Source organism: Cavia porcellus, unplaced genomic scaffold (genome assembly GCF_034190915.1).
Source record: "Cavia porcellus strain 051 isolate PalLab524CR breed Dunkin Hartley unplaced genomic scaffold, mCavPor4.1 scaffold_23, whole genome shotgun sequence".
Classification (NCBI taxonomy): Eukaryota; Metazoa; Chordata; class Mammalia; order Rodentia; family Caviidae; genus Cavia; species Cavia porcellus.
This window is the reverse complement of record NW_026947506.1, coordinates 56,016,438-56,034,649: the sequence shown is the minus strand read 5'-3', so window position 1 is coordinate 56,034,649 and position 18,212 is coordinate 56,016,438. Positions and strand designations below refer to the sequence as shown.

At 47.4% G+C, this 18,212-nt stretch overlaps 1 protein-coding gene across 5 annotated transcripts in view; it reads right to left on the bottom strand.

The window, feature by feature from the left end:
- The window catches only part of Caln1 (calneuron 1), a 530,573-nt gene that overhangs the window by 470,815 nt on the left and 41,546 nt on the right, over window positions 1-18,212 (bottom strand). For 2 of the 5 annotated variants that reach the window (XM_063234472.1, XM_063234473.1), the window contains exon 2: window positions 16,641-16,830. The exons of 1 other annotated variant lie outside the window; for it this stretch is intronic. In XM_063234472.1, the coding sequence (XP_063090542.1) occupies window positions 16,641-16,759 (119 nt within the window). In that variant the 5' untranslated portion in view covers window positions 16,760-16,830. Of the gene's footprint in view, window positions 1-16,588; window positions 16,831-18,212 lie in introns of all 5 variants that reach the window. 2 more of the 5 variants (XM_063234470.1, XM_063234471.1) reach the window with 1 other exon arrangement.

Here is an 18,212-nt window from a genome sequence, read left to right as displayed (position 1 = left end):
TCTTAGGGCAGTGAAATATTCTGTACAGCACTGTAACTACACATACCTGACGATATGCATTCGTCAAAAACAATTGAACTTCAGCACACAGAGTGAACCTTAATGTATGCAAATTTAAAAAAAATATTTAGAAAGTCAAATGAGTTCCAGGATAAGAAGCAAAATGTGACAAGTGAATCTAGATTGCAAATGTCTGAAACCACTTCACTGAAGAGGGTAGGGAAAGTGCTGACCTCCGCAGTTTTGGAAATAAAGGGAATCTGCAAAACTAAAGGCCAAAGAGCTATACACAAGCGTTTTAACTGATGGAGCTGTCTCCCACGAGGGTATGACAAAACAATTCTGATTGTGTTACAAATGTACATCAGACTTAAACAATTAAGTGAGAGGATGGTGAATGGTGGAGCCAGATTGTTCAGTGTTAAAATGGGGATTAGCAGATTAGCAAAAGGGAGCATCTAGAACAGCCCTGTAGACAATATATAGAACATGGAAACATTAGTGTAAACCCACGTTTAGCTCAACGTGGATATGGGTAGCTACATAAATAAATATGCATAGATTGGCATATACACACGGGCTACTCCACATGCATGTACTGCCTTCCTCGGTCTGCTGGGAGGACCTAGAAGTAACAATAGCCCGGTAGCAACAGCACACCCATATCTCAGTTTTTCCTGACACCATTCTCCACTAGAAGAAACCAAGGCAAGAAATATGTAAGGTGAGCCTGGAGTGTCTCATACTGTCAGGAAATAAGAAAAGGTTCAAAACATAAGGGCCAACAGTGCTCAGGGCCAAGGATGCAAGGAATGGAGCAAGAAAATAAGTAAAGTCATGTTGTAACCTAGCCCAAAGTATAAAATAAATATCCGCGAGTCCACGCTCACGTAAATACATGATGGAAGAAAGAAAATAACAGAGAGAGAAATACGGAGGCAAGAAGATAGGAAGAAAGAAAAGGAAGAGGGAGAAAGGAAGGAAGGAAGAGAAAGATAGGAACGAAACAGAGGAGAGGAAGAAAGGAAACACAAGTATCCCCTACCAAATAACGTCTGTAGATTCTTGGCCTGCGTGGAAGTAAAATACAACTCATTCTTTTCTTTTTTAGTAGCAGGGAGTGAACCCGGAGCTTTACTGCGGGTAAGCTGTATCCCCAGCCCTTTTTATTCTTTAGTTTGAGACAGGATCTCCTACATCATTCAGTCATCCAGGTTGGGCCCAAATGCTTCTGCCATAATTCCCATTATTAAGTGTATTCTGTGTCTAATGACTCCTTTCCAAAGAATACAGTATGAAAAAAAGGAAAATTATAACATTACAGTCCCCAAAAACCATAGCCCCAGCCTATGATCATGAGAAAACAAACAAATCCCAGTTGAGAAGCATTCTGCAATATATCTATCCAATATGCTTCAAAGCTGGCATCAGAAATAAGAAAATTAGAGACGCTGTCACAGCCAAGGAGTCTAAGGAGATGTGACAACTAAATGTACTGTCATCCTGGAAAAGATCCTAGGACAGAAAAAGAACATTAAGTAAAAATCTAAATTTGAATAAAGTATGAACCCTAATTAATAATAATGTGTCGACTTGGTTCACTAACTATAATTCATGAGCACTTAAGTATAGTGCCAGAGTTACACAGGAGGGCACCGAGTGCTGGGAAGATGACAGTTCTTTGTATTATCTTCATGGTTTTTCTGCAAATCCTAAACTATCCTTAAAAAGTAGTTTACTTTTTTAAAATTTCAATTTCCTATTAATGCCATCTGGGGCCTTTCCCTGAAAGATAAAACCTGCAGAGGGTGAGTGATGTGGCTTATACATCCCTCCTGCTGATCCCAGGAACATGCCCACAGATAGCTGATGGTCTCCAAGGTAACCTGGCTTGTCACCTGGCCACAGGCGTCCTGCTGGCCTCCAGTCCTGACTCGGGAAACTGGTAAACAGCAGCCCTTGAGGCTGTGGAATGCTTTTAGGAGCACTGGCCTCTGCCTTTGGCTCCTTCTCAGCTCTCTGTTGTTGATATCCCTGGGGCTCTGCCTTCCTCTCTGTCCAGGCCTGGTTCCGTGGTCTGCACCCATCCGCTGTGCTGGGGGCAGCTTGGCGTTCTCACAGCAGATGACCCTTTCCTTCACTCAGCAACTGAGTAAGGCTTGGGGGAGCCACCTTGTTTCACTTGTCACATGCTGAACTAGACTGGGAGACCCTGTGCTGAACAGGAGCCCCGTTTAGGGAGCTGCTAAAGGCACCGTACTGGCCTTGTCCTTGTGCTAGCCCCTGGGGACCTAAAGCCAGTGAGCTGGGAACAAGAACTCCCCCCAGCTCTCCTACCTCTTTCTCATTTTGTGTTTCTCCCCTCCAGACTTTCAAAGAGAGACGTGGAGTCTATCGTATTACATCTACCTTCTTCCTAGCTCCAGCCTCAAAATTAAACCTTAGAGGGGGTCACAGGCATCTTCCTTAACGCTGTAAAAAGAACTCAAGATGTTGAGCTTTCCCTGTTAGCCTTGAATTTTGCAACTTTTCTTTGGCCACAAAATTTGGCCTTTAAGCTTAGTCTCAAACAAATTAAATGACTGTGGTCCTGCTTGGGACAAGAAGTCTCTTCACTTGGACTCAAGCTGCAATCAGACACCAATTCAAGAGGAAAATTATTAGGGACCAGGATTTTTAAAAATCCCTAAGCCTTCCTAAAAAGAGACGGACATCTCCCTAGAAGCCCTAAGAAGGGAGCTCTGGCTCTGAGAAGTGAGCCAGAAGGAAGGAATTCCCAAGGCAGTGGAGTGTAATGAAGGGGGCCTGATGACACTCAATAGATGCGTAAATATGGGCAGAGGAGAATATACGCTTATTTCCACTAAAGTCTAAATCTAGCATTTCCCCCAATGGTGAATGCAAACTGCAAGGCACGGTGGCACTCACGGTACCTGCGACTCTGCCACTATTTTCCTATCATGCTTCGGCTGTTGCAATCATTTCAAAACGTTGTTTACACCGACCACGACAGTACTTCAAGTTTACAGTGTTCATCATGCCCTCTGCTAGATCTTATTACCCAATGCATCAAAGAAGAAGCACATGTATTATTACATCACACATTTGTTTTGTTTATTAGTTTGGTGCTGTAGTGAAATAGAATTGATTTCTTTTGTTGCTACCTTAAGTGTTCTAGTTCATGCACTTAAGAACACAATTCATAGGCCTCCCCAGACTTGCTAAAGGCATCCATGCATACATAGAGCCCTTAAGATACTTCTTTTCTTACTGTAAAAGTATTTCTTTGTATATTGCAATTTTTCCCTACATTGAAATTTTCATTACTGTATTCTCAAGATTGGTAAAATATGAGATTTATAGACATCGGCTGGGCATTAATGCTGTTGCAGAGAACTGAGCGCAGATTGAGCACAGGAAGCTGCACCCTCCTCCTCCTCTGCCTCCCAACCCACCCCAGAGGCAGGCGATCGGTGGCTGCTGCACAGAGCACAGAGAGGAGACGGTGGCCCAGAGCCCCAGGGAGGAGCGCAACATGAGGCTGCAGAGGGTTGAGGGGGTACCACGCTTGGCTGGGCTGGGAACGCACAGAGGCAAGCACTCCTTGAGCACCGTACTCTTTAGAGGTATCCACGGGATTCTTAAATCACTGGGAAGTCCCCTTGGCTTGACTTCCCAACTCTTCCATGGCAACCAGCAGGAAGTCCCAAGAGAAGCCCACTGCCAGGAGCAGCTGAAAAACTCTAGGATGTTGGATGAGAAGTGTGGGGGTGTGTCCCACTGAGGTGCCAGGTCCACCTTCTGAATACGAGAGGAGGTGCACTGCTCTGGCTCCTAGGTCATGGCAGAAACGATGCTCACAAAAGCCAAGCAGCTCCCAGCTCTTGGAAGGCTCCTGTCTGCTCTTCTCAGAACTAAGCTGGCGGAAGCTCGGGGCCCATGGAGAAGGCTGACGCAGAGCTCTCAGCTGAGCCCACCCTTCAGCCATCCCACCCCAGGCATGACACAGGCACATGAGGGAATAATCCCAACACGCGGCCACTTGGATCTTCCTAAGGGAGGCACCAGGCAGACACGGTGGTGCAGGCACTGGTCACCTGGCCCAGAGACTCCCTGAGCACCGAGTGTGGAGCAGTTTACTACCAGTGATGGTAACAAGAGGAGAGGTCCAAGAGGAAGATCTCCTGTCACGGCAGTGTAGTTCATGGGTGCCACACTGGACCGTGCTCCTGTGGGAGAGGCTGGGGGAGGAGGAGGAGATGGGACAGCACGAAGGGGCCATTTGCATCTGGCCAGTGCTCTTTGGACTCTGTAGTGAGTGGAATGGCTCGGAGCAAGGTACAGAGCTGTTCGACACATAAGTCTTTAACTATAAGCAAAGATTATTTAAGTAATAAAATCCACAAACTCGCAGCTCCCCACAGCCCCAGTAAGAGCAAAATACCCAAATTGAAATGTGGGACCATCGGGCATGAGGGCACACAGGAGGATCCCAGCAGGAGGCTGAGCAGGAGGATCACAAGTTCAAGCCCAGCCTGGACAAGTCAGAGATTTAGCAAGACTTTGGTGCGAAATACAAAGTAAAATGGACTGAGAGGAAGCCCAGGGTAAAGCCCCAGGGCTGAACCCTCAGGAACCCAAAAGATTGACCACAAACACCACAAGTAAGTTAGATGGATTCAGTCTGTCTCAATGACTCTAAATTTTTCCATTAAAGGGCTACTGATGATAGAGGATTATGAGATCATAGCTCAAAATAGCATCGCCCGTAAGCAAGAAACTACCTTTGAAGTCCAACATTTTTTGTCTTAAAAACTACTATTTTCAGACCAGATGTGGTAGTGCACTCCCATGATGCCAGCACTCAGTAGACTGGGGCAGGAGGATTATTGCAAGTTCAAGACCAGCCTGGGATACAAAGTGAGCTCAAAACCAGCCTGAACTGCAGAGCAAGATCCTGTCTCCTAAAGACAAAGACAAAAAAAAAAAAAAAAAAAAAAACCCTACCATTTTCTATACTATAACACATCAAATTTGGTTTTAATAGTACCAATGTCTTAGAGTTACCTGCCATGGGGTGAATGAACACTGCACAAGTGCGCACCTGTTTATCCTACAGGGTCACACAGCCTATGTCCCCATACAGGGATCCCCATACAAGTGTCAAGGAGGACTGGTGTGCAGAATCCTGGTGCCCCTCAGGACTCCCGGAGAAGCCAGGTGCTCGGCGGCCCCCGGTTCACAGGCCACGGTGCACCTCTAGAAGACCACTCTATTACCAGTGGTGCTTGCTGTGGTTGTGTGGCATCATGTAGGAAATACATGGCTTCTGGGCCAAAGGAAGACTCCCCAGAGAGTCCATCAGAGAATCTCCAAGATGGTGAAAGAATGGTCACAACTTTAGCACATTGTAGCTGTAACACTTCCTGTGGAGATCAGAGTTTACTCTGGGGCTGTGAATGTGGAGTGTTTTTTCCACGGAAGACTTTTCTCCGTTCTATGCAACTGCAAGCTTCTCTTCTCTTCTTCCTTCATCCCCTCTGCTCCCGCATCCCCGTCCTCAAAGGCCTCCCTCAGGTGAATCCCTACAGTGATGCTGGAGAGCAACTTGGCAGAGCTGAGCAAAGGAAATTTTATGTGCCGTGTTTGACCCAGATGTTTCACCTCTAAAACATTTATCTTTAGATCGCTTGCATAAGTTCACAGGGATAAATTTACAAAGTTGCTCATTGCAGTGTTACTAGAAAGAGTGACAGAGAGGAAAGAAAGAAAGAAAAGAAAGGAAGGAAGGAAGGAAGGAAGGAAGGAAGGAAGGAAGGAAGGAAGGAAAAGGAACAATCTAAACAGACTTCAATAGGGCCCTGATTAAATAAATCCCAGCACAAGAGGGAACAGTGCAGGCAATATATTGTTTTGTGAAAAATTTGGTGTGATGAAATCTCATTAATAACTACAAGTAATTCATATTTGATTGCATACATGTTTATTCCAAGTATATGTGCAACTTCAGGGGTATCATTTGCAATTCACCCTTTTTAAAACTCTAATTCTTTATTGCCAAATCCTCTCTCCCCTCTGCCCTCTCCCCTCTCTCCTCCTCCCTCCCCTCTCTCCTCTCCCCTCTCCCTTTTCCTCCTATCTCTCCCTTTCTTTCTCTCTCTCCCTCCCACACTGAGAACTGACCCCTGGGACTTCACACTGAGCTACATTCCCAGCGCTTTTTAATTTTCTTTTTTTAAGTTAAGACAGGGTCTCACTAAGTCACCTGGGCTGGACTCAAACTCATGATCCTCCCAGAATGTGGGATAACAAGGGCACAGTAGGGGGCCCAAATCTTTCCTCTTTTAGTGAAATTTTTAAAAAATGCTATTACAACACAGCTTTCATATTTAGCATTTTTCCACATCATCTTTACTGGTTAGCTTGCTATCTGAGTTTCTTGTAGCCTAAAATGTATATGGTAGCGGGATAGTCCTAGCGCCTATGTTAGATGCAGTCTAAATAAGAAGATAATGTCTTCTGTTAGGTGTGCTGAGATAGCTAAGCTTTAAATAAACACCGCGCGGTGCTGGTCTGCTATAACATACTGCAGTCCTGTGCCTCAGAACGTCCTGGTCATGACAGAACACTGCGGGGGTGTCCATGGGTATGGCAGTGATCCCATATGGTTATAACAGAGCTTTAAAACAAATCCCTACTTTGCCAGGCATAGTGGTATGTGGTATATAATCCCAGCACCCAGGAGGCTGAGGCAGGAGGACTGTCATGAGTTTGAGGCCAGCCTGAGCTACACAGCAAGACTCTGGCTCAAAAAAAGTACAACCCCCCCATTTTTCAGTGATGTCATAGTCACCTGAAGTATACTGTGCTATCTCACAATGATGCAATAGCTTAGCGATGCTTTTCTCCTGCTATCTCCATCACTAAGTGACACCACCATAATAGAGCAGGCCTGTCGCATTTTAAGTAATCACGCTGTATTCTTGTTCCATAAATGAAAGAATGATATGCTCTGGACTTGCACACCAGCTTTCATGCATGCGTGTGTGTGTGTGTGTGTGTGTGTGTGTGTGTGTGTGTATACACCCAAGCATATCTGTGCTCATGGGCACATCCTGAGCTTGTACATATTTACTCTAAACCATAAATTCTCTGTACTAACCCATTTTCCCCACGAGCCTAGAAACCACACAAGGAAAGAGGTTATTCATCTCTTTGCCCCCAGCATTTAGCACAAAGCCTGGCACGCTGACAAACGGCACTTGAATGAATGAAGGTGTGGGCACTCACTGGACCCCAAAAATGTCACCTATTCTAATGACACCTACTTCTATTGGACTGAGACCTGAGTGTGTTTCTAGGAGACTAAGTAAACACAAGTACCTAGGCTTTTACACACACACACACACACACACACACATACACACACACACACACTCAGTGGTCCAGGCTCAAACTGTGTTTGAAAAAGCTGATTTCATCAAAGATAAACCATTTTCTTTGTTGTTTCTTTTGCTTTGATTTTAACACACATCGATATTCTTCAAGAGGCAGATCCACTGTACAGCATCATCCAAATTTTACTGACCATGAAGCACTTTTAGAGAAATATTTATTTGTATTGATTTTCTGATTTCATTATTTGTATTAATTTGTGCCAGGTTGCATGAGAGGAACCACAAAGAGAAAAAACGGGCCCTGGATGGAAGGAAGATTTCCAAGAGACTGGGTCAGAGAATCCCCAGGAGGAGGAAAAGTGACTATAAGTTTTTTAACTAAGATCTTTTGAAATCCCAACTGGATGGCTGGAACTGGTAAGAAAAGGAAAGGAGAAAACATTTGGCTGCTGTAAGAAGAATGATCAACGCATGCTTACTGAAGAGGCCTGGGGCGGCTAACTGTGATACATAGATCTGAATACATTAAGAAATGCCTATGGGCGAGGGAGCATGGTCCTGAGTGCGTCCCATGAAGATGCAGGCCACAAACTGCAGAGGAAAGACCCACCCGAGTGCAGGAGTCATCAGCCAGTAGGCTTGCAACCTGGATGGAGTAAGAAGAGAAGCCGCAGTCTTGGCCATTGCCTTTGCACATTTATCTTGAGTTTCTTACGGCTTCCACCCCAAGACTCTTCAGCCTTGTGACACAGGCCCCTGACACCGACCTGCAGTGCACGCTCCAGTGAGTTCCAGGCCTGCGACTTTTGACTCGATTCTCTGACTCCCCAGTACACGGACGGCCGCTTTGCACTCCTCCCCTGATTCCACGGGTGACCACTGTAAGCCTGCAATCCTAGTAAGCCGTATATCCCTCCAGCGAACCCTGAGAGAGGGCAAGATGCAGCAAAGACCCTCCGCACAGGGACTCCTGGGACCGGGGTGCACCATCAGGAAGGACCCAAGAGATTTCCAGTTCGACTTGACAGTCACCTGAGTCCGTGTGCAGAGCTTGCACACATATAATTTTAGAAACTCCCCCAGGAAATTGTGTTGAAGAGCTCTATTTTTACCTCCTGGTTCCTTGAGCCAGACAATATGCCTTGTTCTCTCGAGAACAGGATCCGATGGGGCAGTGAGCACAGCATGGGAGGGTGAGGTGAGCAGTGGGTGAAAGGTACAGTTTGCTCAAAAGTTTGAAGAAATGATATAATTTATTTTAAAAAGATATCAGAAAATGTACATGCAAGGGAAAGAATAAAAAGAGGCTGGAAAATAGGATATAAGAGGTGTGATTGGTGGGATGACATCTCTGAAGAGCGGCTGACAGGAAAGAGGCACCCACCATATGTGGTGGGAGAGGCTGACCTGGTAGAGGGATCCTCCTCCCCTAGGATGGGCAGAATAAAGATGGACACCGATGCAAAAAGAGGGCAAAGAACGGCCGGGCAATTGGAGGAGTTTGTGCCTGGGGTCTCTGAGGAAGTGACATCACTCTTAGAAGAGTAAGAGATGTTGAAGCAGTCATGCTGGACAGTGAGGAAGTGACCTGGCCACTAGAACTGCTGAGTAACCCTGAGGCATTCAAGGGGCCGGCCGAAGCCTGTGACTATCTAGTGTCATCTGTCCATGTTCTGCATCCGCATCGGTTTTCCTTTGGAGTGTCCCACATCCTGGAATGGGGAGCAGCTGTGAGAAACCACTATTTAGGAAGTGGCCCCAGGGTGGTCCCTTATGATAGGAGATGTGTCCTAGGACACCTCCCCCAGGAGATGCCTGAAACTTTATATACACTTAGGTTTTTCCTCACACACAGGTGATGGCAATTTCAGGTGTCAACTTGACTGAACTGAGGGATGCTTGGATGGTTGGTGAAGCATTGTTTCTGGGTGAGTACGAGAGAGAGGGAAGGAGGAAGGAAGGAAGGAAGGAAGGAAGGAAGGAAGGAAGGAAGGAAGGAAGGGAGGAAGGGAGGAAGGAAGGAAGGGAGGAAGGGATAGTTGAAGACCATTACTGTTCAGGCCCACCCCTCCGTTAGGAGCCGTGGCTGAGCCTGAGCACACACGGGGAGCAGTGGCAGCTGGCACCCTGCTGAAGCACTGCGTGGCGTGCACTGCTCCCTGAGATGCAGCTCCCCGAGTTTAATGCTCAAGAAGCAATGTCTTTTTTTAGGACTATGACTTCAGTACAGCTGAGGTCCAGCAGAGCCAAGCACTGTGGACAGAAGGAGCAGTGGCCAGCATGGGCCACGGAAGACCATGGACTCCTACTGGGGACAGGAGGAGAAATGAGGTGGACCTGCAGGAGGCGACTCTGGTTGATGATTCCCTGCTAGCAAGGGAAGCTTACTTAGTAACCAGGCATTAACAGCTGAGTCCCCTCACCCTCGGGGTGTGGGGTCTGAAGTCACGGGGGGTCCTGGGTCCTGTTTATGAAGAGGCTCTTTTTATAAGCTATTCGGAACAGGGGTGGGAGGGGAAGGAGGGAGAGAAAAGTACCCTTTGAATTTCCATTCCTTTCAGAGTCAGCAATTTAATGAGTCATGCATTCTAAATCCTCGCTTTATCTACACGTTTTTCATTTCAAAATACTAAAAAACACTTTGTTTGGAACGTGGTTTATTTTAAGCTCATATATCAATAGTGTGCATCCACTTCTCCCCGTATGGGGAAAGTTTCTTCTGGACACGCTGCAGCAGCACGATCCCAGCAGGGTTGTTTACTTAGCTGGACTTTGTGGAAGCTACCTGGGCCTTGCTCTCTTCCCTGGAGACTCTTCTTGGTGGCCTGTGTCCCTGCTGACCACCCAGGGTCAACTCCAGACCTGCTCCAAAGTGACTCAGATCTCATCATCTAACAGAAGGGATAGAACATTCTTTCAGGTCCCCAGAGCAAGAAGCCAGCACCTAGACAATTTAGACACAGCAGCTCTTCGTTGCTCTGTTTCCTTGGGTGAGAGAAAGGAGAAAGGACAGGGGCCCTCGTCTGAAGTAGTCTCCTCAAGATTACGTGGAAAGAGAGTCTGGCCATATCTCAACAAACCCAGGAGCAGACATTCTAGGGTGTTCTGCAGTCCTTCAGGCTGATGAGCAGGAGGACACTGAGCTAGAAGGATGGAGGTTGGGAGGGCGAGTCCTACTTTTATAGTTCCTGCCCTGTCTAGGAGGTGTAGAGACCTGGCCAGCTTTATCTATCTTGCTGCTTTTGTTCCACCAGAGATGGAACAAAATTTCCAGTGGAAATTTCCAATGGAACAAATTCTAATTTGGGTCTACATGGTAGCATCTTTGTAAAAGACTCTAATTTATAGGTTGAATAGAAAACAATTTACTAGCACTGAATGGATCGCCAACTACCTTTCAGAATGGAATATAAACCAATATCTCAAGAAGTTAGAGAGAGGGGAGCAAATTTAATGCTCAGCCTCAAAGAATATTGCAGTTATCGCAAAGGTACTTGTCTTGGTTACTTTTCTATTGTTGTTTAGACAAAACACCTGATGCCCAAAATTGGGGAAAAAAAGGTTTACAGTAAGTTACCTCACAGTTCTGGAGGTTTCAGTGCATAATCAGCCGGGTGCAGGGCAGGGTGGCATGGCATTGGGGCAACACTTCAAGGCAGCAGCCAGAGCAAAAGGAGAGAAAAGGAGAAAAAACAAGCCTCTTTTCCTGGCTCATACTGTACACAGGCCACCACCACTTCAGGGTGGGTAAGGCACTCACAAAATCTCCTTGCCCTCCTTTGCATGGGATGAGGATATTTGCAAAGTAAGGTTGCTGGCTCCCTGCTGAGTCTTCAGTTAAACTTCTAAACTGCTCAAATTGATACACAATGTATCAACCGTAACAGTACCGTAAGGCTTTATCTTCATGTGCCCCCAAAGCCTCATGCACTCATCAGTGCTTTTTGGAGGTGGATGATCTAGGTGTGTGATAATGGAATTAAGGACGCGCAGTTCAGCTGGGATTGATGCTGTGATGCTAGGATTAAGCGTGCCCCACCCCCCTGGCAGGGAGTGCTATCTGCCCTAAGGCTGGGTAGCCTGGACAGACTATAACACACAGAAAGAGGGCCACAGCTATCACTTGCTGCTTGCTATTTCACTGTTCCGTTACCTTCTGCCCGCCATGAACTGTTTTTCTTCTGCAATGCCCCTCTGCCCTCCCACCGTGCCTTGGAGCCAGCTGATTATGGACTGAAACCTCTACAAACTATAAAGTAAACAAAATGCCCTCATCTAACTTTAAGTGTTAGGTATTTTGTCTCAGCAACAAGAAAAAGTAACTGAAACAGATACTGATCAGAAAGAATGGGATTCTATAAGTTGGAATGGAGATGTTTGGGAGGAATTTGACAAGAGTGGGAACATTGCATTCCTAAATTCTGATGAAATTATTTTGCCAGAGGACAAGATTTCCCAACCTGCAGTGGCAGGTCATACATCAATTGCGACTGGCTACCAAATGGGCAGCCACTCAACAGTGATTACTTTCATATGGACAGAGAAACCAGGGAGAGGCAGCGTCTGAGTTTTGGGTTTTTTTTTTAACATAGGAGACTCTTGCTTCATGCAGCCCTAAAGACAAGTTGCATTGCTGGCCTGAGAGTCTGTGAGAACCTTATCCCATCCCCACTTCATTGCCTCTCTCCCTCTGCGGCCCACATATTTAGGGTGGTGAGCATCCAGGTTCATACACTTTGACCCTCCTCTCCTTAGACACTCTTGTTTTGATCAAGAATGGGCGACGATGAGGCCATGTCTGAGTGAACTTGGAAGTGAAACTATGCTTGTTCCCAACTGTTATGGTTTAGATCTAAAATATTCCCCTCCCCAAAGCTTCATGTGTTTGGCAGTAGGCCCTGACTGGAAGAAGCAGCTCCCTGGGACTATGAGGTCCATCAAATTGGAGGGCCCACTCTAGGAACCAAATTGTGCCCGGTTCCTCCTTTTGTTTTCTCTTTGCTGCTTGACTGCATGGCGTGAGCAGCTCCCCTCCACCAGGCTCTTCTGCCATGCCACTTCTGCCTTGGACCAGCTCACCATGGACTGAACCAGTTGAAACTATAAGTCCAATAAACCTCTCGAGCTTTTAAATTATAGGTGTTAGATATTCTGTCCCAGGGATAGGAAGGCTGAGTTATTCAAAGATTTTAGTACCAAGAGTAGTTTAGAGAAATTGAATTAAAAGGGTGAATTTCTCTAATAGGCTTTTGGTTCCTGGATTACCCCTCTAATTTGATGAGAACTAAAATTGCCGTGGTCTCTCTTTCTGATAACATAGTCAGTACTGATAGTCCATGATGTGAACTATTAAAAAGAAAAGAATTAGTATGATATGAACTGGTTAGAGTAGTATGCAACATAGAATCTATTAATTACCTTAATTCAACACTTTGAGATGCAGTTCGCCACTTTAGTGATGACAATACTTTTGAACATTTTTGGAAGAATAAGAACTATCATGATGCTGGTTGGTTGCTCTTAGCATTTCTGGACAAATTACTAAAGGAAAAGCATGAGCTCCAGGCATGCACAAACAAGCAAAAGCTGTCCAAGGAAGGAAAACCTTCTCTCCCTTAGCCATAGGCTGATGCTGCTGAAAACCAAGCCCAAACCCCCTAACATGATTGGCTGAATTACAGCACAAGCCTGGTGCCCAGCCCTGAGAGGGCATTGATCAGAAATAATGGGATCCTGGAATGGAGACATTTGAGAGGCACACAACAAAGCTGAGAATATTGAATTCCTCAATTCTGATGAAATTATTTTCCCAGTGGAAGAGATTTCTCAACGTTTGGTGGCAGGTCATACATCAATTGAGACTGGCTACCAAACGGGCAGCAACTCAACAGTGATTATTTTCATCTGGACAGAGAAACCGGGGAGGCAGCTTTCTGGGGTTTTCCTCCCCCTTCTAGACTACTCTAGATCACGGAATGTCCCGTGATTCCTGAGGACCGGGTTCTCTGAGACATTCTCCTCCCGTCCTCACTGAAGTTTTCTAACATGTTTCTCCTGTCCCTTTTGTAAGCTGACCTGGGCTTTTGTCATGTGGAACCAAAATGGCGCCAGGAGGTGGGGACGTGCTCTGGGGAAGGAGCAAGGGCGTGTCAAGGGGACTCTTCTCTGTTCATATCCTGCCTCCCCTTTCCACACCACGCATGGCCTCAGGTCACTGTAGTTGGTCAGCGGTGGCAGCTCTCGGAGAGGCCCCTGGTGCTCCGTAGGCTAACCCCAGTGCCAGGCCGCACCACGTCTGAAGGAGGCTCCTAGACAGACAGCAGGAGGACAGGAGGCAGGAAATGGTAAACACCTGCTGCTGAGAACGTGAGAATAGACTCCTGGTGGGCTGCGGGGTTTACATCTAGAATGTTCCCCAGAAGGCTCGTATGGGCTTTTGGAAAGTGCCTGGATCATGGATGCTTTGGGGGAGTTTAGAGCTGAATCTGCTGTGAGGACACCGGGTCTGGACAGAAGAGCGGGCCCCAGGGGTGTGGTGTATAAGGCCACATCTCCCGTCCTGGCTCCTCCCTTCTCTCTCTGCTTCCTGGCTGCCAGGAAGTGAGGCGCTCTCCTCCACCAGACCCTTCTGCCCTGCCCCGCCTGCCTTGAAGACCATAGACTGAATCTTCTAAAACAAACCAAACTGCACCTCTCCTCGGGCACTGCGTCTCGGAAAGGGACTAAGCTATGTTTCCTGTTCCCTTCATGTCCAAGTTCTTGGTGCTGAAACCTTCACTATAGAACTTCCTCCCAAGCCCCCCTTTGTTAGTCTTCTCCCTGGCTGTCTCTTTCTGCCTGCTGCCAAAGAAATCTTCGGGATATGTGGTTATGCTCCTGGAGAAAGGCATAATTAAAAGTGTGCTAACTCATTCTGTGTGTGTGTGTGTGTGTGTGTGTGTGTGTGTGTGTGTGTGTGGTGTATTGTATCGTTGGGGACCACAAATTATAAGTTGCCATAGAATCTGTCAGAGGCCCCCCTGCCCCGCCTTGTGGCCAGTTTTGGAATGCAGAAATCCCTCTTCCTCTTGGTCCAGGAGGTGGTGGCACTCCTAGGAAATCTGCTGAGGACCACACAAGGAGAACTAGTGCCCAGGAGTGGGGATGAATCTGAGCTTGTTTCCTTTATGATGCAAAACCTGCCCGTTCAGCCACTACTTCTGGGCTGTTCCAAGGGAAGCATCATCCTCTCTCCTGCACTAAAATGGAGGCCAGAGAATAAAATAGTGACCAGCTGGGGACTCTGGGACTTTGTTCCCAGAGAACATTGCTGTCCCAGAGCCCTGTGTTTTGCAATTTGTGTGTCTTTTATTTCTGACTTGTTTGTTTGTTTGTTTGTTTGTCTGTTTTACCCCCTCCAGGAAGGAGATGAGGACTCACTGCAGGGGTCCCTGATAACTGGTGCTGTGGAAAGGCCTCCCAGAGTGTGGGACTGCAGGATGGAAACAAGCCAGGAGGCCTAGAGACCTTCAGCTCTGGGATCCAAAAACTTAACGCTCACTTCCAAAGGAGTAGCTGGTTGCTTGAGAGAAGCTGATTTGTTGGGCTATTGCTGTCCCTCAGAGATGGGTAAAAAACTGCCTAATTTATTATGATCAAAGGATTTCTAATAGGAACAAATGGGGCGATGTTTTCAATGTGGGTGTAGCTTTCTGATTCCATCAGAGACTTATTTGTCTGTTTGCTGTGTGATATCTTCATACTGACATAGACACTGTCCTTCTGTACCTTTTTTCTCTGTTGCTAGCCACATTGGTCTTTGCAACGGCCCCCACAGGACATGTGGAAACGTTTCTCAGTCCTTCCCTCCTTCCCCCAGCATGAGCCCTTGCCCAGTGGAGGGACCCAGCATGCCATCATCCTCCTCAGGTTGGGGAAAGACCAGCTAGAATTCCACCGTTGGACTGGAGGTGCCCCCACTGGGGCTCCGCGCCTGGAAAAGATGAGGTGTAGGAACCTCTCCCAGAAGGTCCTCTGACCCCTGGCCAACCTTCTTGAGTGGTATCAAGTTCTGAGCTCACCCTAAGTTTCTTCACTTCCAGATTCACGTTGCCCTCTTCCAGAACTTTCCTTGCCATTTTCCAGGACTTTCCCCAGAGTTCTTGAGAAAGATTTTCCCTGCAGGTGAGTGTTCCCTTAGCGAAAGGCCTGGCCAGTGCTACCCGTGATTTCCCGATCAATGAGTTGTCCTGAAGAAGGTTCTGGATAAAGTTTCACAGCATGCTGCACCTGAGCCCTGAAGCCCAGCCACCCACTCCTGGGAGGTGCTGATAAAAATTGGGAGCCGCAGTCACCAGAAATATTTCCACTTCCTTTTTCTCCTTCCATAAACCCAACCCTAGACTCACTGTCCTCACTGTGAGAGTCAGATGACAGTCAGGGTGAGAAGCCCCATTGCCAACAGCCTGAGGGAGATGATTCCAGAACAGACCCATTTATGTGACTCACCACAATCAATTTTTTCATGCCAGCATCACACAGATCAATAACTCCTTCTACACAAAACCACCTCCAGTGGGAATTCCTCGAGTGTTTACAGCCACGGATGTCTCCCCGGGGGCAGAGGGAAAGGGAGAGCAAAATCAAAAACCCAGTGAAAGCCCGTGGCTCGGTAACCTCCAAACAGCTCACCCTGAGCCAACCCCTTCCCCAATTCATGGGGGGAGGCGGGGTAGCCCAATGGTTTGATAATGTAAATGTCAAACTCAGAGACTTGGGTAAGAATCTTGGGTTTGCTTCTGTGTAGTCTGGGACAAATGCCCCATGTTTGTCTTAGTTTTCTCCTAGAAAAATGGGGACAACAACGGCTCCCTCATGGGATGACGGTGAGGATGATGATGCTCCCGCTCCCTCTGGCTGCACACTGTACTCTGTAAATTATGCCTGTCATTATTTCTAACAAGCAGCTCCCTCCCCAGCGATTGGTTTCTCCTAGTCAGTTTGCAAACACATCTCCTTGCCCAGGCTCACTCATAGATATGCATGGAAACCAGTCAGGCCACAGTTGGATCAAATCTCCACGCCCTGCGGGACACTTCCTCCCCTGGGACCCCTTGTCCTCTGGGCCCCCTCCTCCATGTCACTTCCACAAATTCTCCTTTCTGCCCTGGACACTGGGTGACAAGACTCCCAGACCCCGCACCACCCCCTACCTGAGGGCCGCAAAACAATCTAGGTCCTGGGGTTTGGGGGAAGAAGACTTGCCAGGTGGGAAAGTCGGGGGCCTGGCTTCTTGGCGGCTCCTCTCCCCCTTCGGGGGCTCTTCCGCTCCCCTTTTTCTCATTCTCGGGCTTCCCCTCTCCGGGTTGCTCAGGCAGCCGCATCGGGGGTCCAGGGCGATGTTCTCAGAGAGATTGGGGAGCACATCAGAGGGACATCAGCGAAGACTCAGACTCTGCAAGGAGGGCACAGAAACTTACTAGCGACCGTGCTGGGGGAGGGTTTGCTCAAAGCCACCCCTGAATAATTCACAGCCGCCTGTCCATGTTTACACAGGACACAGGCAGAGGCTCCAGCAGAATTACAGTTGTGACAGATGTTTAGTTATTAATAAGGCCTCAGCGTCACCGGAGGCTGTCACACAGCAGACCAGCCCCATCTTCACAGGTTCTTTTCCACTCACTGCCCCTCGGGCTGTGCTGGAGTGGCGGCAACAGGAGAGAGCTAGAGCAGCTGCCAGCTTAAGGAAGCCCAGCACTGTGCCAGCAGAATTTGTTTCTTGCCACTGACATCAAGGGAGCCGCAGACACAGAGCGAGAGACAGAGCCGGAAATAGCTACCGATGGGGAAAACCATGCCACGGCCCCTGAGCTCGTGACTCACACCCAAAACCCCAGGGCAAACCCAAGGCACAGCAGATCCTGAGAGGATGTGGGGAAACAGAAACCCTTCTGCAGGGCTGGTGGGTGCGTAAACTGTGGAAGTCAATGTGGAGATTCTTCACAAAGCAGGAATTCCATTCGACCAAGCTATATCCTTCAGAGAATCTTCCAGAAAGAGTTACAGTCATCATATCGCAGTGATCCATGCCTATCCATGTTTATAGAAGCATAATTCATAACAGCTAACTCTCAGAAGCAGCTTACATGCTTATCAACCGATGAACGGATAAAGAAAATGTGGTATCTATACACAATGGAATATTACTCTGCCATGAATGAAAATAATTGAATCATTTATAGGAAAATGGATGCACCTTGAAATCATAACACTATAGAAATAATTTAAAGAGCAAGGTAAAGAGGGTAGAAAACAGGGAGGTGGACTGTGATGATATAAGAAGGAAATCGAGGATGGAGGGGGACGGGAGAGAGGGGAGATGGCAGGGTGGTCAGAGGATCAGGAAGCAATGTGTATTCATCATGTATCAAACACATTTTTAAAAATGTAATCAAGCCGGGGCCCCATCGTCCTAACTTCCTCAGGTGATGCAAGGGTCATCCAAGAACAGCAGCCCGTTACCAGCTCCCTGCAGACCATGCCCACTGGGCACCCAGGTCCCAGGCAGCTGCTGACTTCCGGGTGTGTCTTGTGACCCAGCTCAGCCATCGCCTCCCCTGAAAAACCGTCCTTGACCTGGGCCTGTCCTTCGGATGGGACCCTCATCTGTGCCTGTGTGTCCTCATGCTTGTCCCCAGGCTGTCCCCTCCTGCCCAATACTTCCCTGAGGAAAAACTCTAGGCAGAGAGTAATTCAGATGCCCAAGCACTCCATAGATATTGGACGTAGTATTATTATATTGAAAGCAATATTAGTTCTCTTGGGTTCTATACTGAA